This window comes from Salvelinus fontinalis, chromosome 1 (assembly GCF_029448725.1).
Source record: "Salvelinus fontinalis isolate EN_2023a chromosome 1, ASM2944872v1, whole genome shotgun sequence".
Classification (NCBI taxonomy): domain Eukaryota; kingdom Metazoa; phylum Chordata; class Actinopteri; order Salmoniformes; family Salmonidae; genus Salvelinus; species Salvelinus fontinalis.
This window is the reverse complement of record NC_074665.1, coordinates 61,870,791-61,892,570: the sequence shown is the minus strand read 5'-3', so window position 1 is coordinate 61,892,570 and position 21,780 is coordinate 61,870,791. Positions and strand designations below refer to the sequence as shown.

The window sequence follows — 21,780 nt, the reverse complement described above, 5'->3', positions numbered from 1 at the left end:
AGAGAACCCTTTCATCTGAGGTTAAATAAAGACCAGACAGTTCTACTAGGGAAAGTCATCTTTACGAATGGTTGAAAATAAGTTTGTTTTTATATGGTTTCATCTTGTGTTCATTTCCTCTGGTTAGCAATATTCTACACAGTATAGAAAGATATTTTTCTACCCTGGCCATGTTATGATTTGAACTTTTTTCATCATAAACAATTTCAGAATGTCGTATTACTTTGATCTTTAAAAGCAGGCTGTGGCTATGTGAATTTACCCCACAGCTCTATGTTATTATTGTTGTTTTAAATAATCATTTGACTTTCAGGAAAAGGTAATTACCTCAATATCTCAATAGGTGACGATGTGACCACACATTTTCTTATCTGAGATATCAATGAAGCTTTAAAATGCATGTTACATTACGTGCATGATCTTCTCACCTGAACAATATCATCTTGAATATAAAAATCACAATATGGTGGATTGAGGTGTTTCGCACAACTAGGTAAAATCCATGTCCTGAATGCAATTACAGAAATGGTTTGTTCATGACGGAATGTACTGTGCATCTACCATGAATGCCAAATCCATAACGCTTTGGTTCAAACACCACTATCTATTCTATACCTCCAGACCTGAGACCTGTGAGAATATATGCCCTTGAGTCATAGAAGTACCCGTAAGTGTCTTCCTCTAATATAGTGAATGATTCTGTTCCGGTCAGGGCCTAAGACTGGGTGTTGACTAGGAACATTAACACTGAATTCCAACTAGGAATATTGGTTTATATTGACTCAATGGGTCACAAAAACACTCTAAAATCGAACAACGCTTCACAGTTCACCAACACAAAAGTGCCCTAGCTAAGTCACCCAGCGATTCTCTACTTCTCTGGTCCTCAGGTGTGTGTGTGTGGGTGTGTGTTTGGCATGCTGTGCTGTGTCCTCCTTGCCCTCTCTCTCTCTCTGACTGTGTTTTGGGTCTCCCCCCTCTCAGTGAACGACTCCAATGTTCAGTTCCTGGACCAAGATGATGATGATGACCCGGACACAGAGCTGTACCTGACACAGCCCTTCGCCTGCGGAACCGCCTTCGCTGTCAGCGTGCTGGACTCTCTCATGAGTGCAGTGAGTAGACAATACTAAGTATAAGCTACTCAGTTTACACAGTTCTTAGTATGCACTAGATCATTTATCCTCTTTATCCTCTATTTAATCTAACATCATACTAAATGTCTCTCATGTACGGGGTAGAAGTCACCAGGAGACCTTTTTGTAAAATTGAAGTCTATTTTATTGATATTTAAATATATATTTAATCCATATTTTAATGTTATTTTTTTTTTAGGTAGGCTAGTGGCTATTATTGCCATAGTGTGAAGCAGCATTTGAGGAGGGAAACAGTTGACTGCTGCAACATGCAGCAGTCAAGGGCTTGAAGTGATTGGCTTTGAGTCTTTCATACAAGATGACAGCGGCCACAGGACAATACACATATAGTGGGTTTACTATAAGACGTGCATACTTAACTAAGTACTGTATACTAAGGACTGTAAACTCAGTAGTGTATACTTGGTAATGTCTACTCACCTGCACCCATGTCTGCTGTCTCTAATGCTGGTTACACGCACGCAGGCGCACACAGATGCTCACACACACACACACACACACACACACACACACACACACACACACACACACACACACACACACACACACACACACACACACACACACACACACACACACACACACACACACACACACACACACACACACACACACACACACACACACACACACACACAGAATAAAGGGGTAGACTTAAAGGATGTGGTAGCATCATAAGATCTGCTCAGCGCGGTAGCAATACGGAGTAGGCAGAAGTTGGTAAATTAAATGCCACATTGATCAGACAGCGCTGCCAGCTCCACTGACATCAAAATGGAGGTTGTTGCCACCACTCCTCATATAAAGTGTCACAAAACGAACTTTCAAGGGGCTTATTAGATCTTTTAACAAGGTACAGTACCAGTCAAAAGTTTGGACACACCTATACATTCAAGGATTTTTCTTTATTTTACTATTTTCTACATTGTAGAATAATAGTGAGTACATCAAAACTATGAAATAACACATATGGAATCATGGAGTAAAAGTGTTAAACAAATCAAAATATATTGTATATTTGAGATTCTTCAAAGTAGCCACCCGTTGCCTTGATGACAGCTTTTCACACTCTTGGCATTCTCTCAACCGGCTTTACGAGCTAGTCACCTGGAATGCATTTCAATTAACAGGTGTGCTGAGATTCCCTCTAATGGCACATATGACACGCAAGGTGGGCCTTCAAAACACTTTCATCTTCCAACAATGTCAGCCCTTTTCCTGAAGACAATATACGGAAAAAGTATTATCTTGTGACTTCGTTCCGACCATCGCTACTCCTCTCTGGTGCTGTGATGCCTTAATTCCAGCTTGTTACATCATGAGTGAGGTTAGAGTAGAGCAGAGTAGCCCTCACACACACACTGGCTGTGGTCAGAGGTGAGGGTGCATAATGGACAGCGCTCATCCATCATGGATCTCCACAGAGCTGTCAGGAGCCTGGGGAGAAGAGCTGCCACTCAGGGCGTGACTTACAGTCATATTCGGTTTACTTATGGGTGGTCTCGGAAATTGAACCCACTACCTTGGTGTTGCAAGTGCCATGCTCTACCAACTGCCCTACAAAGTACCATTGTTATTAACGTTATCAAGCCGCCCTCTGCCATAGTGGTGCCCAAAAGTTGTGATAAACACGGTAATTTTTAACAGCGGCTAATGACAATTTCACTTAAATTGCACTATAGCAGCCTGGAAATACGATGACATTGTTAACCTGTTGGGGATGGGGGCGCTGTTTAGACTACTTATGCTAATTTGGCTAATTTTTTAAACGGCTTCCCACAAAATCCTTGATCGTACAATATGCATATTATTATTATTATTGGATAGAAAACAGTCTATAGTTTCTATAGGAGTTGAAATTTTGTCTCTAAGTGGAACAGAGCCCATTCTACAGCAATTTCCCTGACATGGAGTCAGATTTGAGAAATGTTGGCCACTCTTCTGAAGTCATTTAAAAGGGCACTGTCGTTGCTATGACTATACGGACACTTCTTACGTCTTCCCCTGGATGCCTTTACGTGATGACGATTCCAACGGGGTCGATTGCTCGTTCACAGGCCCTACAAATGAAAAAACCCTGAAGCTAGTCATTCTTTTGGAGCTGCGTAACGCGCGTGCTGGACACCGACCCGCTCCTGTTCCAAGCGTTAGTTTAGCCTGTTATATTTCTCCGGTCATCTTTTCACTCGTTATAGGAGTTAAAAACATCATAAGGTAGTTAATTTAAAGCGTTTTATAGCAATTTATATCCGTTTAGTGCGATTTTGGGACATTTATTTTTGCAACGATGTGAAAAGTTGGGCACGCTTTTCAGTTCATCCCGAACGCAGTTGACATTTCCACATGGCAAGAGGACAGCTTTCCACCAAAAGACGATTTCTCCCAAGAAAGGATCCTTTGCCCAAGATACTGATGGAAGAACAGCTCAAGGTAGGACATTTTTATTATGATAAATCGTGTTTCTGTCGAAACATTTTAGTGGCTTAGGACGCCATGTTTTTTGACGTAGCTTCGCTTGGCGCAAACTGTATTGAAAAGTAAGGATAAATTAAAAAATGTAATAACGCAATTGTATTAAGAATTAAATTGTCTATCAATCCCTGTCCACCCTATATTTTTTAGTCACGTTTATGAGTATTTATGTATAAGAGTAGATCACTGTCTAAGTGGCGCAAGGACATTTTCTGACCAGCTGAGCTACATTTCACATTGTCTAACCATGATTTTGGTGGCTAAATATAAACATTTTCGATCAAACTCTATATGGATTGTGTAATATGATGTTACAGGAGTGTCATCTGAAGAATTCTGAGAAGGTTAGTGAAAAAATTAATATATTTTTGGCGATGTTGACGTTATCGCCCACTTTGGCTAGAATCAATGCTGGGCTGCTATGTGCTATGTGCTATGCTAATATAACGATTTATTGTGTTTTCGCTGTAAGACACTTAGAAAATCTGAAATATTGTCTGTATTCACAGGATCTGTGTCTTTCGATTCGTGTATGCTGTGTATTTTTACGAAATGTTTGATGATTAGTAGTTAGGTAAACACGTTGCTCATTGTAATTATTCTAGTCCATTTGTGATGGTGGGTGCAATTGTAAACTATGCCATCTACCTGAAATATGCACTTTTTTCTAACAAAACCTATCCCATACCATAAATATGTTATCAGACTGTCATCTAATGAGTTTTTTTGTTGGTTAGGGGCTATAAATATCTTAGTTTAGCCGAATTGGTGATGGCTACTGGTGTTGGTGGACAAATAAAAGATGGTGGATTATGCTAATGTGTTTTTAGGTAATAGATGTACATCTTTACATATTGTGTCTTCCCTGTAAAACATTTTAAAAATCGGAAATGTTGACTGGATTCACAAGATCTGTGTCTTTCATTAGCTGTATTGGACTTTAATGTGTGAAAGTTAAATATTTTAAAAAAATATTTTTTTTGAATTTCGCGGCACTGGTTTTTCAGTGGGGGGGGGGGGGGGTGTGCCGCTAGCGCCACGCTGATCCTAGACAGGTTAAAGTAGGCAAATATTTAGTAGGAAAAAAGTTTGCTCTCATTATCATGTCGTAAAATGTACTTTAGACAGATGGCAATGTTGTCATTAGCTAGTAAAATGTGTATATAAAATAAAATGCTAGCAATGTTAACGTTGGCTATCTAAAATCCGGTGGTCTCGACTCAATCTATGCTAGCTAGCTAACATTATACTGCATCTAAAGTCATTCTGGTGACATCAAAATGATGACAAAAGGTTTTCCTTAAAATGATTTGCCTCCTTTAGAAGTGTAATTGTATTTCCAAGCCACTCTAATGCACTTTTAATTATATATCTTCATCAGTGACAATTGACAATGCATTGACTAGAATGCTCAGGCGGGCATCAGTTATAAAATGAATGTTCAAAACAATATTGTGAAAAAATGTGCAATAGGAACTCTGTGTTCCATGAAGTGCTAGCGTGGACTTTAGGGGCTCTATTTTCGGCTGGTGTTTAGCCAGTGAAATTGTCAAACACACGCTCGTTTGCAATTTTAACCTGTTAAAGCATAGTGCCAGATTGGTCATTTACCTGTTTTATATGAGCTTGCTTGCGTGGGAGGGGTGGCAATATCTGGGGATATTTAAGACCAACCGAAAGCTGGTTTTAGCTGTAACGAGGTTAGTTATGTCATGGATTTTGACAACGGAAGCACAGCCTATCCAGCCGTGTCACACAGTGCCCATATCCGAATGGAACAAGAGATGTGCTTTTTGTGCCCGTAAACCTCATATTTAGAAACAAACAGTTTTTTCCCATTTCGTTTCATGTCATTAAAAAACAAGCATAGCCTCCCTTCCTCTCAGTGAAGGCTGTTTTTTTGTCCCAACCAATGCATTTGCCAAGTAGTCAGGATCGATAAAGGGTTTGGCTTGTGACCCAGCTAGCAATGAGGAATCGGCCCAGAAGTGGCCCTCTTCCAGGGGGCTGGAACTGATTGAATCGGCTCGGAATCGGCTGTCGGACTTGGCCCGGAATCAAAATGAATGACTGCCCAGAATCGGCCCAAGTACATTAGGCTGTTTCTGTCTACCGGAATTCAGCCGACTTTGCCGGCATCTTACCAGAATCCCCCCAGAAGCGGCCCGATGCAAATTTAAATAAATGTATACACAATTACCCGATTTAGTAATTTTAAATATTACTATTATACATTTTATACATACAAATTTTTCCCATCCACAAAAAAAGCATTTTGTATCAGAGGAAACACTTGGTGACCGTGTCAGCGTGCATGCGCCTGGCCCGCCGTAGGAGTCTCTACAGTGCAATGGGACAAGGACATCCAGGCCAGCCAAACCCTCCCCAAACTCAGACGACGCTGGTCCAATTGTGCGTCGCCTCATGGGTCTCCCGGTCGCTGCTAGCACGGGTCTCGAAACAGCATCTGTAGCAACGCAGTTTGCACTGCGATCCAGTTTCTTAGACCGCTGCGCCACTCGGGAGGCTCCATCAACAAAGTATCAAAATACTAAAATACTGCACAGGACTCTTAAAGAATTTCATTTAATGTTAAATGTATTTTTTGATCACAGAAACAATGAGAAAATATGGAAAAATAATAAAATATCAATTATATAAAGCAGCCCGTGTAATCATCTGCCAGAGAGTAGCCTCAATTGGCCTGAGCCCCAAGTAATACATTTGGGCCAGATAACTCACACCGGAATCGTCCTGAGCTCAATCCTAGCCATAAGTAATACTGCCAAAGGCAGCCCAGACTCGGGCCACATCACATCAGCTGAGTCTGACTCTCAGCCGGAATCGGCCCAGATCCACTGTGCTAGCTGGGGAGACCGCTTTGAAATGAATCTTAATCACCAAAGCTTTATTAAAAGATTAAGTTTGGCAGCGGCAAAACAGTGAGTGGACATCCCCTTTTTATCTATGTAGGCTATTACATTTTATTGCCCATCTCCTGTTATTATTTTGGATGTGCGTAAAACCCCCTCCATGTAGGCTACATGTCCCCATGCCCATCATGGAACGAGAGATGAGATTATCCTGTGACACTCATATTTAAAAACATTGAAGTTATTTTCCTGTAACAATTGCTTGTTTTCCATTTAGTTTAATTAAAAACCAAGCCCTCAGGAGGCAATCCCTACCCTTCTTTAACGAAAGCTGGTTTCACAATAACGCGTCGGATGTATTTCTTATCCTGGTTATGAATTAGAAGTAGCCTATCCATAAAAGGTTTCTAAATGGTCTACTCCTCATGCTTTTGCATTATTCACAGTTCACATAAGCCTACCTGCAGTGATCGACTTGTATCCATCCCAATTTCCAAACATGCGCTCCTCCAAATGTTTTTCAATGATTCAGTCCTATAATGCAGTATCAACGGTAGGCCTAGGCTATGTCTTGCTTATTGAGAATGTGCCTCACACATACTATACATTTTACGGGAGCCTAGTAGTTTTTATTTGAGGAGAAGTGCAATGACAAAAGGCATGTACTTGTTAAAGCCAAATACAACAATGGTGACTGTCAACACCAGACATTTTATTTAACACTTATTTAACTAGGCAAGTCTTATTTTACAATGCCGGCCTACATATTGAACAAACACTGGATGTTTTTTTTTTACTGTTGCGATCAGTTGTTACTGTCGCCTATGCAATATAATACACTGTATTATCAATTCACAATGGACTCGGGCAAGAATATTCCTTGCCCCCAGGGGAGTAGATGACAACGCAAAGACCATCAATAACCTACAAAACTTGAGACAAACCCATACAATGTTAAGCAATGGAACACCTTGATTGGCCAGTTAGTGGCCAAGCCCAAGTCACACCTATGACTTGTTTGTTCATCAAAATCCAGGCCTTTCGGGCTGCCAGCAGGTATTGCGCTCATAATAACAGCTGTGAAAACACATTCCCAGACCTACAGCGCTACCGCCAGCGCTTAGATTTACTATTGCGTTAGGTTTGTTAAAATAGAGCACTAGAGCTTCTATTCTGCTATTGTACACTGCTCAAAAAAATAAAGGGAACACTTAAACAACACAATGTAACTCCAAGTCAATCACACTTCTGTGAAATCAAACTGTCCACTTAGGAAGCAACACTGATTGACAATACATTTCACATGCTGTTGTGCAAATGGAATAGACAAAAGGTGGAAATTATAGGCAATTAGCAAGACACCCCCCAATAAAGGAATGGTTCTGCAGGTGGTGACCACAGACCACTTCTCAGTTCCTATGCTTCCTGGCTGATGTTTTGGTCACTTTTGAATGCTGGCGGTGCTTTCACTCTAGTGGTAGCATGAGACGGAGTCTACAACCCACACAAGTGGCTCAGGTAGTGCAGTTCATCCAGGATGGCACATCAATGCGAGCTGTGGCAAAAAGGTTTGCTGTGTCTGTCAGCGTAGTGTCCAGAGCATGGAGGCGCTACCAGGAGACAGGCCAGTACATCAGGAGACGTGGAGGAGGCCGTAGGAGGGCAACAACCCAGCAGCAGGACCGCTACCTCCACCTTTGTGCAAGGAGGTGCACTACCAGAGCCCTGCAAAATGACCTCCAGCAGGCCACAAATGTGCATGTGTCAGCATATGGTCTCACAAGGGGTCTGAGGATCTCATCTCGGTACCTAATGGCAGTCAGGCTACCTCTGGCGAGCACATGGAGGGCTGTGCGGCCCCACAAAGAAATGCCACCCCACACCATGACTGCCCCACCGCCAAACCGGTCATGCTGGAGGATGTTGCAGGCAGCAGAACGTTCTCCACGGCGTCTCCAGACTCTGTCACGTCTGTCACATGTGCTCATGTGCTCAGTGTGAACCTGCTTTCATCTGTGAAGAGCACAGGGCGCCAAATGGCGAATTTGCCAATCTTGGTGTTCTCTGGCAAATGCCAAACGTCCTGCACGGTGTTGGGCTGTAAGCACTACCTCCACCTGTGGACGTCGGGCCCTCATACCACCCTCATGGAGTCTGTTTCTGACCGTTTGAGCAGACACATGCACATTTGTGGCTTGCTGGAGGTCATTTGGTAGTGCACCTCCTTGCACAAAGGCGGAGGTAGCGGTCCTGCTGCTGGGTTGTTGTCCTCCTACGGCCTCCTCCACATCTCCTGATGTACTGGCCTGTCTCCTGGTAGCGCCTCCATGCTCTGGACACTACGCTGACAGACACAGAAAACCTTTTTGCCACAGCTCGCATTAATGTGCCATCCTGGATGAACTGCACTACCTGAGCCACTTGTGTGGGTTGTAGACTCCGTCTCATGCTACCACTAGAGTGAAAGCACCGCCAGCATTCAAAAGTGACCAAAACATCAGCCAGGAAGCATAGGAACTGAGAAGTGGTCTGTGGTCACCACCTGCAGAACCATTCCTTTATTGGGGGGTGTCTTGCTAATTGCCTATAATTTCCACCTTTTGTCTATTCCATTTGCACAACAGCATGTGAAATGTATTGTCAATCAGTGTTGCTTCCTAAGTGGACAGTTTGATTTCACAGAAGTGTGATTGACTTGGAGTTACATTGTGTTGTTTAAGTGTTCCCTTTATTTTTTTGAGCAGTGTATTTCTATACCTGTTGGAACAATATGCATTATCAACATGCTTGCTTCAGCTTTTCAATGTATTTCATTAAAGGAGTAATGGTATTGATGTGAAACCTGCAAAACCAGTCTATGAGGAGAAGTTGAGTAGAAGTTGTCTTGGTAAGCAAGTCGGGTGAATGAATCTCAAATGGAAGTAGTTCCGGTACAAGAAAACCTTTTTCTGTAATTGGTCTGCCCTGTCTCCTCACCTCTCTGTCTATCCTGTATGAAGAGACAGGCCCGGGGTCTAGATAACATGGGGCGCGTCCACTCCATGTCTCTCTCTAAACATCCCTATTTTTCTCCTCATCCCTTCTCATCTTTCCTCATTTCTCTCCCATCTCTCCCTATCCCCTCCCCCCACTCCTCGCCATGCCTCCCAATCCCTCTCTCCCATCCCTTTCTCCTCATCATTCTCCCTCCCTCCCTATCATCCAAACCTCTCCTCATTCTTCCCCATCTCTCCCCTTCTCCATCTGCCACTTTTCCTATACCGTTGTGGCTCTAATGGCGTATCCTTACTTACGGATCTCACATCCTCTTATGTCCGCAGACATACTTCAACGATAATATCCTCACCCTAATCCGGACGCTGGTGACTGGGGGAGCCACCCCGGAGCTAGAGGCTCTATTGGCCGAAGAGAACGCCCTGCGAGGGGGCTACAGCACGCCACAGACACTGGCCAACCGAGACAGGTGTCGTGTAGCCCAGCTAGCCCTCTATGACGGGCCCTTTGCCGACTTGGGGGTAAGTGGATGTTTAAACCGAGCTGACACATTTTGGCACTCCCCAGTAGCACCCAATCCTGCCTGCTCGCCTCCTAGCGGCACTTAATACAAAGTGAAGAACAGAGAACACGCAAGAGGGGCTCTGTTAAGGAGGAGGAAGGGAGGGTTCTGGTGTGTTTTATGGAAAGGAATAATGCAACTGTCTGAGAATATCCCATGATTTATTTTACCTTTTTAATTTATCAGTGTATTATTTATTTATCTTGTGTTAAAGGTTTTACAGTTGTTGTCAAGAGTGCTTCAGATTCTGAAGGGGCCAGATTCTGAAGGGGCATGTCACACAGTGAAAGGATGTTGTTCTGTGTCATTTCCTGCATGATATAAAGGACATTTTTACACTGTATATTGTTATCTCCACAAAAACACTCAGCAGAACTTATCAAGGGCACTGCAGTTTGACATTTGCAAAGACTTGAATTATTTTGTCACTTAAATAAATGATTACACTTTATTAGAAAACACACCCTGATGTTTTTTTGTTATTTGTTGTTTTCCAGGATGGTGGTTGCTATGGAGATTTGTTTTGTAAAGCGTTGAAGACGTACAACATGTTGTGCTTCGGAATCTACAGATTGAGAGACGCTCACCTCGCCACGCCTAGCCAGTGTACCAAACGGTGAGACCGTCGCTGTGTATCTTTAACATGTAACATCCGTCTCTCTCACCTCTCAAGGCAGTTAGTGTCAGCTGTTTAGCTGTTAGCTAAACAGCTGACACTATTAGCTGTTTTAATATTAGCTGTTTTAATATTAGTTTTAATATTAATAATATTTAATATTAGTATGATTGTCAGTGGTGCAAAAAGTACTTAATTGTCCTACTTGAGTAAAAGTAAAGATACCTTAATAGAAATCGACTCAAGTAAAAGTTACCCAGTAAATACTACTTGAGTAAAAGTCTAACATTATTTGGTTTTAAATATACTTAAGTATCAAAAGTAAATGGAACTGCTCAAATGTACTTAAGTATCAAAAGTAAAAGTATAAACCATTTCAAATTCTTTATATTAAGCAAACCAGACGGCACAATTTTCTTTTCTTTTTTTTATTGACGGATAGCCAACTTTCAGACATAATTTACAAACAAAGCATTTGTGGTTTAGTGAGTCCGCCAGATCAGAGGCAGTAGGGATGACCAGGGAAGTTCTCTTGATAAGTGTGTTAATTGGACCATTTTCCTGTCAAAATGTAAAGAGTACTTTTGGGTGTCAGGGAAATGTATGGAGTAAAAATTACATTATTTTCTTAAGGAATGTAGTGAAGTAAAAGTTGGCAAAAACATAAATAGTAAAGTACAGACACCCCCAAAAGTACCTTAAGTATTTGTACTTAAGTATTTTACACCACTGATGATTATATTATACAGTTGAAGTCGGAAGTTTACATACACTTAGGTTGGAGTCATTAAAACTTGTTTTTAAACCACTCCACACATTTCTTGTTAACAAACTATAGTTTTGGCAAGTCGGATAGGACATCTACTTTGTGCATGACACAACACATTTTTTCAACAATTGTTTACAGACAGATTATTTCACTTATAATTCACTGTATCACAATTCCAGTGGGTCAGAAGTTTACATACACTAAGTTGACTGTGCCTTTAAACAGCTTGGAAATTTCCAGAAAATGATGTCATGGCTTTAGAAGCTTCTGTTATTCTAATTTTTTCATCATTTGAGTCAATTGGAGGTGTACCTGTGGATGTATTTCAAGGCCTACCTTCAAACGCAGTGCTTCTTTGCTTGACATCATGGGAAAATGAAAAGAAATCAGACAAGACCTCAGAAAAAAATTGTAGACCTTCACAAGTCTGGTTCAACCTTGGGATCAATTTCCAAATGCCTGAAGGTACCACGTTCATCTGTACAAACAATAGTACGCAAGTATAAAAATCATAGGACCACGCAGCCGTCATACCGCTCAGGAAGGAGACGCGTTCTGTCTCCTAGAGATGAACGTACTTTGGTGCGAAAAGTGCAAATCAATACCAGAACAACAGCAAAGGACCTTGTGAAGATGCTGGAGGAAACGGGTACAAAAGTACACTGCTCAAAAAAATAAAGGGAACACTTAAACAACACAATGTAACTCCAAGTCAATCACACTTCTGTGAAATCAAACTGTCCACATAGGAAGCAACACTGATTGACAATAAATTTCACATGCTGTTGTGCAAATGGAATAGACAAAAGGTGGAAATTATAGGCAATTAGCAAGACACCCCCCAAAACAGGAGTGATTCTGCAGGTGGTGACCACAGACCACTTCTCAGTTCCTATGCTTCCTGGCTGATGTTTTGGTCACTTTTGAATGCTGGCGGTGCTCTCACTCTAGTGGTAGCATGAGACGGAGTCTACAACCCACACAAGTGGCTCAGGTAGTGCAGTTCATCCAGGATGGCACATCAATGCGAGCTGTGGCAAAAAGGTTTGCTGTGTCTGTCAGCGTAGTGTCCAGAGCATGGAGACGCTACCAGGAGACAGGCCAGTACATCAGGAGACGTGGAGGAGGCCGTAGGAGGGCAACAACCCAGCAGCAGGACCGGTACCTCCGCCTTAGTGCAAGGAGGTGCACTGCCAGAGCCCTGCAAAATGACCTCCAGCAGGCCACAAATGTGCATGTGTCTGCTCAAACGGTCAGAAACAGACTCCATGAGGGTGGTATGAGGGCCCGACGTCCACAGGTGGGGGTTGTGCTTACAGCCCAACACCGTGCAGGACGTTTGGCATTTGCCAGAGAACACCAAGATTGGCAAATTCGCCACTGGCGCCCTGTGCTCTTCACAGATGAAAGCAGGTTCTACAGAAGCGTGATTGACTTGGAGTTATATTGTGTTGTTTAAGTGTTCCCTTTATTTTTTTGAGCAGTGTATCTATATCCACAGTAAAACGAGTCCTATATTGACATAACCTGAAAGGCCGCTCAGCAAGGAAGAAGCCACTGCTCCAAATCCGCCATAACAAAGCCAGACTACAGTTTGCAACTGCACATGGGAACAAAGATCGTATTTTTTGGAGAAATGTCCTCTGGTTTAATGAAACAAAAATGTAACTGTTTTGGAGGAAAAAGGGGGAAGCTTGCAAGCCGAAGAACACCATCCCAACCGTGAAGCACGGGGGTGGCAGCATCATGCTGTGGGGTTGCTTTGCTGCAGGAGGGACTGGTGCACTTCACCAAATAGATGGCATCATGAGAAAGAATAATTATGTGGATATATTGAAGCACCATCTCAAGACATCAGTCAGGAAGTTAAAGTTTGGTCACAAATGGGTCTTCCAAATGGACAATGACCCCAAGCATACTTCCAAAGTTGTGGCAAAATGGCTTAAGGACAACAAAGTCAAGGTATTGGAGTGGCCATCACAAAGCCCTGACCTCAATCCCATAGAAGATTTGTGGGGAGAATTGAAAAAGTGTGTGCGAGCAATGAGGCCTATAAACTTGACTCAGTTACACCAGGTCTGTCAGGAGGAATGGGCTTGTGGAAGGCTACCCAAAATGTTTGATCCGGCCTTCAGGCCTCTGGCCTCTAACACAGAGAAGAATTTTAATTTGAAATAAATAGTTTTTTCAAATCTTGTAACTGATTAGTTTTCAACCCCACCCTGTTAACTTTCTATTTTGAAACTAGACACTGACTATACAGTATTGTTTCGTTCTCTCTTCCACTAACTCCTGTCCTGTATACAGGTATGTGATCACCAACCCTCCGTATGAGTTTGAGCTGGTCCCCACAGACCTGATCTTCTGCCTGATGCAGTTTGACCACAACGCAGGCCAGTCCCGGGCCAGCCTCTCCCACAGCTCTCACTCCTCCCATTCCTCCAGCAAAAAGAGCTCGTCCGTCCACTCCATCCCCACCACCAACCGGCAGAACCGCAGCAGCAAGGCCCGGGAGGCCGGCCACAAACAGAAGTAGGTGGATGAGATGTTTGTTATGTGTGTGTGTGTGTCTGTCTGTGTTTGCTCGGGCATGTGTAGTATGCGTTCCCGATCGAAGTTTAGTGTGGGTGTTGTCTATGTAGGGTTGTGGCCAGAGTGTGTTTGAGTGCGCGTGTGTGTGAGACACTGTTTGGGTCAATTATCCATATCTGTGTGTTTGTTGGGGTTTGTGTTTTGTTTGTGAGATTATGTGCTCAATGTCCACGTCATGTTTGTTGCAATGTTTGCTCTATAACCATCAGCATGTGGTCCTTGCTCTCAGCCTGCCTCCATAGCTACCATGATCTCATGAATGGCAACGTTGATGTGCATTATTTTCACAAATAATATTTGTAGAGCAAAAGAAAACACTTCTTATTTTCCGCTGACCTCATTGAACCTGTATTTGAGCATTCATTTAAGAACTCAAGATACCACCGAAAGAAGATGAGAAACCTTGACATAGAAAGACCTCTCATATGTTGTCTTGCTACAAAGCCTGTGACCGGTATGCCAGCTGTTTTTTGCTAGATCTGTTAGTTTCTATACGACACTATAATTTGACTCGTATTGGCATAGCCTTCTTATATGTTGGTATTTGTACAAACAGTATGGCATGGTTATGGATTTAACGTGACACCATTTAAATAGACAAAACTCTACAGGTTGTCTATGACCGAGAAACATCATTCGACCATCTGTGTGGACATCTGTCTGGTTATTGTGTCTGTTCTGTGTCATCGCATGTCCATGTTCCTAGTTCTCAATCTCAAATGCTTATTTTTAGTTCTGTTTTTAATTTTGTTATATTTTCCATAGTATGGAATAAGACCATATATACATTAAGTTATATTGAGCGATAAGTCATTATTTTAAAGCTACTCAGAGAATTTGATTATAATGGTGATATATCATGCTACCAACACCACTCCCTAAACCGTGTTAGATGTTTTAGGTTCATTCTTAAGATTAAAACAACAGATCAATTGTAATGTCTTAGTGTCCTTTTAAATGTTCCTTAGCATTTACCTTAAATTCCTCTTCAACATTGCATGTTAGGGAAGTGAATTGTAGGTGTTCAGTATCTAGAAACGTAGAAAGGGATAAGGGAACATCTGACAAGTAGGGTCGGGGTCATTTCAGTAAGTCAATTGAAATAACATAAAACATACAAAAGTGTAAAAAAATATTATTTTGGCAATGGGGCCTCGTATTAGAAAATAGGATTTTGGTTTGATAAATTGCAGACAGTGTCAGTGCTTACATAGAGTACAGCAAGAGATCCAGTCATATCAGTGATTGTGTTTTAGACATGTTATTTGCCTTGTAGATTGTAATACCATACTTAATTAGATTACCTACTTCTCTTTCTGAAGTGCAACAAGGATGAATAGAATGAGCCAAGGTATGCAAGTTAACGATTCTGCATGTCCTACTATTACTATAGCACCCTTAACGTGGGGTTCTAATCATAACTTTGTCCCTGTGGAGATTGTTATGACAAGGGGAGGTTTTGTAGTGTTTTTGTTATTTTCCTGTAAGGATAAGTCATCACGCCTCAGTTTAAGTTTTGCTTTCAAACAACGGAAAGCAAAATGGCTGCTGCTGCCTCTGCCCTCTCCCTGTCATGCCCAGGACCATCTCTGCACTGCATGAGGTCCAACCTTTCTCCTCTACTTATCTTTCTGTTTTACCTCCTTGACACCTTAATTCACCTGATGATGATTTTTCTTAGTTTTCTCTAGACAGAGCATCTATTTTGTATAATTTCCTTATTATTTATCATGTTTTTTAGTTTGCTTTATTTCAGCTTGAGACAAATTGCATTGTGTGAGAGGTCTGTGTGTTTGCACATATTCTATCCTATTGAATGCGATCAGATGACTGATGTTGTCCAAGTGTTGGAAATACGTTGTAATCCAGATTCAGTATTACTCTATCAACTAGAGCCACAGAGACAAGGTGTTGCCTATCACGGACGATATAACACACCTAACACAAACTGTCGACGCTTACCTAAAGATCGACGCCTACCTAAAGATCATAGCTCGGGTATCGATATGAGTAGGCTCGAAACCTCAAACTGACACCTCCCCGAAACAGGAAGGCATGACAAATATGAAGTCTAAATTGCAGAGGTGTATGAGGCATTAAGTTTTGCACTCATAACCCTGTGGTTGTTTTAGACGACAGACATCTTACTTCACCTTAGTTTAAAACATCAAACGCTTGTTCTGTAACACACTAGCCTGAGCACTAAGCTGAATGCCCACACACACTCCCATTCACACAGACACACATGCACACACTCATGCACATGCACACACCAAAGTTGAAATGACTTTATCTGGAAGGAAATTAACTAACTGATCTGAAACCTATGGTCCCTCATGGCGTTTTGGATTGGATGGTCATACATGCTATAAAAGACTGCTACTTAAACTGAGACAGTAATATATCACATGACACCATGTAGATTATTGAACACTAACATTTGGTTTTTGCCCCATCCCTCCGCAGAAAGGAAATGGTTTACAGATGAACCAGAAAATGCCTACCCACGGAACATTCAGATCAAGCCCATGAGCACTCACATGGCCAACCAAATCAACCAATACAAATCCACTAGCAGTCTGATTCCACCAATCAGAGAAGTTGAAGATGAATGCTGAAAACCAGGCCCCCTTGATGACTCGTGAGAAGTCTGGACGCTCTTTCGAAAGGAGAGGAAGAGAGATGACAAACGGGGATGATGATGTTGATTCATTGGTCCCCACTCATTCTACAGATCAAGGGTTTGACATAAACACCACAACTTGAAGGGACCTCCTATGTGTATACCTTTAATGTTACTTCCATGCTCTACAATGGACAATGTTTTATTGATCAATCTTCCATAGAGATGTACATAATGACAATCAAATAAGGATTGTTCATCCCCCTAGCACTTTTTGAAATTATTTTAAGAGTTGAAAAAAGAGAAGAAAAAGTACTTCCTGTCATTATTTGCAATAGTTCACATCTTTGTGTGACCACACTCCATGGCTACTGTAGCTGAGGTTACTACTTGTTGTTGGAGGATGAGGGCCGCGGCAGTTTTCTCATCACAATATCATGACATCTCCAAAAGTTCCACAAAACTGGCTGGGGTTCACTGCTCACCACTCATACTCCCAATCTGCTTCTGTTCTATTTGCACAAAAACTAACCACCTTCTTTTGCAACATGACGACTTGAAACATTGACATCACCCCAAAACAACTACCATCACAGAAAATGTCAGCTTTTTGGTTTTTGATTCACTGAATGAAAGAAAAGCTGCTTGTCATTTGGAGAGATGTACTGTGGTATTGTGGAAAGATCCATTACGTCACTGCTTAGGGTATGCTACTGTATGTCATCACACTGTTGAGTAATCAATTAATGCATTCCAGTCCTGTAGAATGGGATCATATTGAAAATCAGGTGTCTTGAGACTCAGAGTACAGTAAGAGACAGTTCTGGGATAAGCTGGCTGACAGAGTATATAGCTACGCTGTACCTACATCTGTTCTGGTGATATCACAATGAATATGGATGATAATGATGTCTATGACAGCGTTTCAAGCTCCTATCATCGCATGGTATGTCCCTGAGCCCTTCTATAACAATAGAGCGCAGATGATCACCTTAAACTGAAAACATAAAAGGGATGAAAGAACAACCTTGTCCTATCCCTTATGTGCAAACATGAAAGGGGTGAATGGACAACCTTGTCTCGTCCCTGGCGAAAACATGAATGGGGTGAAAAGACAGCCTTCTCTTCTCCCTTGTGTGGACAGACGATGCATATGGTATGTACATGCAATGTGTGTACTGTACATGACAGCGACGTGTCCCCTCAGTAAGAAAATTGGTGGTACATCTGAGTTAAATGCACAAATTGGTATCATCATCATCTCTCCATCAGTGTGTCTGTGATGGTGGTTCAGCCTCTGGGGGAGCATCATGTGGGATCAAGGCTACAATCATCCAAGACAAATAGGAACTAGATCTGTCTGGGGTTGCGGATCAACTAATGAACTAAATAAACACGTTTCTATACTTAGTCACATCACCGGTAATACACCAACTATGATTGAGCTGAATTTTTTTTTTTACAAACATTAGCTGTGTGCCCTAAAACTTTAGGGAAAGCTTTTAAGTCCAAACCTTTGCCATGATATCTTTGGCGAAAATTGGTATTTAAGAATGAAAAAAATAAGCATATAATTTGAATGTTTTTTGTTTGTTGAGACATTTGGAGAAGCAATGCCACATATTGCGTAAAATGGGCATCAATGGGTCCTCCTTTGACCAGAGCCACTGCCTGGCACAGGGTTGGTAACGGAGGCAGTAAAGAGCTTGGATGTTCTCCGCTGCCAATCCTGATGTCATCATAACACCTCTAAACTCTATGTAGGTAAACGTTAGGGAACAGCTCAATCATAGTTTGGTTTAAAACGATGCCGCTGATGACTATGAAGAATGCTGGAGAATACTGCCTGTGTTCTTCATGTTATCCTGGTCAAGGCTCAAGTGTGTGTTCAAAATGGACCGATTGTTTTTGATCCAAAAGCAACCCATACAGAGCTGCAGCCTTGGAAATGAGAGGGTATGGAGTCACAGATGATCCAACTAAAAACTAAACCTGGCTACTTTATATAAACAAACATGATTATTTTATATCCATATGAGCATAATACATTTCTGCTTATTATTACACATGACCTAGTGAATAATGCTTTATGAAAGTAATCCATTATTAATATTACCAGGCCTATAATTGCATATAAGATTTTTATTCCCAAATTAATTGCTTTATTAAACATAATCCTACCAAAATGATTAATATAAATTCTGAAATACTTATAATTAGACATGCATCATTGAAGAACAGTAGTCCTCTCCTCTTTGCAACAAAGACCATCCCTGAAAGTATATTCATTATTAATAGTAAATATTGTATAGGATATTACCTAAATTTAACTCTAAGCTTTTGTCTTAACTGTTGAGTGCTCCTTAAAACGTAGATGGGCTTAGTTGAAGGATCTCTGTAGCTGTATTGGTAAACCTTATCGCTGTGTAGAAGACTGCTCATTTTCATCGACAAGTGAATACGAATACAGATGTGTGAGTCAAACAGAAATGGGATAAAACAATCGCAAACATACTTGAGTTTCAATGGGTGTAAGTAATACCCAGACAGAGCCAATCGGAAAGGTGCATGAAGCTGGATCTGAGGCGTTTAGCCCTTTGTTCTCTTCTGAGGGGGAAACTGTGTGACCTTCACTATCAATGATTGACCTAAATTAGGTCTCTTTCTAAGGAGAGATACACTGAAGTATTTATGTGCGTGTATACTGTATACTGTCATTCTCCATGGACATGTTTCAAACTATGTGACAGAGAGAGATTGTTAGACCATCATCAGGTTGTTTGCAGTGGACAGATAGCCATGATAATATAGACAAAATATCATGTATTTCTAAAGACCTGTCATTCGCGAGAACCCCTCCCCAAATATGTCTGTCTAAATATGTTGTGTAAATTCCTCCCATTATATAGATCACATGACTTTCTGAAGCAAAATGACCTGAGCTTTCTGTCTGTCTATTGGGTGTGTTGCAACTCTACTGTGGGGCTCATTGACATTGTCCTGGGGTGAACTTTTGAATTGTGATTACATTGTCGTCACACTTTGTAGCAAGTAGAATTATTTTCAGAAAATATGTGAGTAAAAATCAATGTATAATTGGGTTGTTAATAATATACTTGCTAGCCTGAAAAATAAGGAATTGATATTTGATACTGACAATGACTTAATTCATTATACATAGTATTGACAAAGGACACAATTATTATTTTGCCATATATGGAAAAAAAGAAAAACTAGACTTTTGAAATTAAAGATCCTTATCCACATTGCAACAATAAAATGGAAAGAGTAGGTGTAATTTGACCTGGTAATATCAACCATCACAGAGATGCAGACATAGGGTAGCACCAATTCAGCAAGGCTTATCACAATAAAGAGAGGACATACTTAATTTTACTGTTCTTGTTAAAATAGTTTTTTCTTATTAGGTTTACATTCCATTTTGTCAGCTCTAGTCAATTATGTTACCATAGTAATATCCATGGATTGTTTGAAACTGTCACTACTGCTTATTGATTGTTTACAGAGTTTTCTTTTTTTGTATTCAGAAGTACTTAAATACCACTTTACTCAGAAATCAAATGGTACAAATCACAACCCAAAGCAGACACATACTTACAGAATAGTCCATTTCATTGTATCTAAATGTTTTATTTTTTTTTCAATACGTGTACCCACAATTTGTGTGAATGGTTGGACTCAAACTGGGGAAAAATCACAACACTGGACTGAAACCTGTTCTGAAACCTGTTCTTACATTCTAAGGTTTTTAAGCTTTATCTCTTTCCAGCGCAAATACTCCACAAATCTAAGGTACTGCTCTATACCATATCATACGTTTGTATTAGATGTTGAAGTCTTTGCAATGTACGCCTCTAAAGTTTTAGAGTGTTTTGAAGTGCCATGAAAAGTGTTGTTGAACAAGCATCGTTCAGTCATTCACAGACTCACTCACTTATTCAGAATGAGTAAGGGTTGAGTTAGTTCCTCTCAGAAAGGGAAGTAAATGTATACGAGTATGGCATCTTCTACTGGCACGGGGAACATCCAAGCCATCAATGCCTCTATGCCAGTAGAGTGCCAGGCAGTGCTGCAGGTCTAAAGGAGGGCCTGTTTGAAGACCCACTATAGCAAAAAGTGGCATTGAAAAGGAGGGAAGGGTACATGGGGCAGGTACACTGCTCATCAACCTTCAACATATCATACATCTGTGTTGGTCGTACTGTCTGTAGCCTAAGGTACCTATCTTGTTGTTAGGAGACTGCAGGGAGAGATGTTAAAACATGTTTGTTGTGTGGTAGAAGGTATGAATGACTGAAGGATGCACAGAGAGCACAGGCCAGGCTGTTTCATGTGCTTGAGACCACCTGTCAGTGTTTTAGTCAACTTAAGAGTCAGAACTATGAAACTTCACACATTGTTTCATATTTTTGTTAATCTATTTTCTTGCTGTAAAGGATGGATATAACTTATTTGCTGGAAAATGTACTAGATGTAATAAAATATATAATACTATGGGGGATTTAAGTCTTAACAACACATTGAAATTGCAGTTGGCAATTTTTAAGTTGATTTTGATGGAGAAAAAAAATGTTTTTGTGGGGGGGGGGGGGGTCAGCTGCCCATCATTTCAGGTGGAATTCAGGACATTGCTCTCACATGTCACATATCTGATTCTTTGGCACATGGTCATTGCAGGAATCAGGAGTTTGAAAAAGCCTACTTAGTTTTGTCGAAGCGAAAATAGATATATGGAGAATTTGATGGTGCTGAGTTGATCTACCTGACTCTGTCAAATATAATCTGCTGATAAATATACTGTCTTGTACAAAAAGTTTGTACATAAATTGTACATGATTTCTTTTTGTATTTTCTCAAATTAAAATGGATGTATTTGTGTTCTAAAACTGGAACGTCTCCTCGCATTTCCTTCCAGCATTAGAAAATGTGTATATTCCATACAGTGATGCATGTTAGTCTTAAGCACTGTACAGCATTGGGAGAAAATAGACCATAGTCAATGACAATATACTAAAGTATCACAAGGTGTTAATATTCAGTTTAATAATACTTAATTCGACAAGGGACAAATATACATACAACAATTAACATGACTAACACA

At 41.0% G+C, this 21,780-nt stretch overlaps 1 protein-coding gene across 21 annotated transcripts in view; it reads left to right on the top strand.

Moving 5' to 3' along the window:
- kcnma1a (potassium large conductance calcium-activated channel, subfamily M, alpha member 1a) overlaps positions 1–21,571 on the top strand; it is a 306,999-nt gene extending 285,428 nt beyond the window's left edge. For 12 of the 21 annotated variants that reach the window (XM_055928857.1, XM_055928724.1, XM_055928776.1 and 9 more), the window contains 6 exons: positions 985–1,115; positions 9,823–10,017; positions 10,556–10,674; positions 13,751–13,975; positions 15,358–15,386; positions 16,502–21,571. In XM_055928857.1, coding sequence (XP_055784832.1) covers positions 985–1,115; positions 9,823–10,017; positions 10,556–10,674; positions 13,751–13,975; positions 15,358–15,386; positions 16,502–16,653 — 851 coding nt within the window. In that variant the 3' untranslated portion in view covers positions 16,654–21,571. Of the gene's footprint in view, positions 1–984; positions 1,116–9,822; positions 10,018–10,555; positions 10,675–13,750; positions 13,980–15,357; positions 15,387–16,501 lie in introns of those variants that run through there. The other 9 variants (XM_055928867.1, XM_055928820.1, XM_055928794.1 and 6 more) reach the window with 2 other exon arrangements.
- The last annotated feature ends 209 nt before the right edge of the window (positions 21,572–21,780 follow it).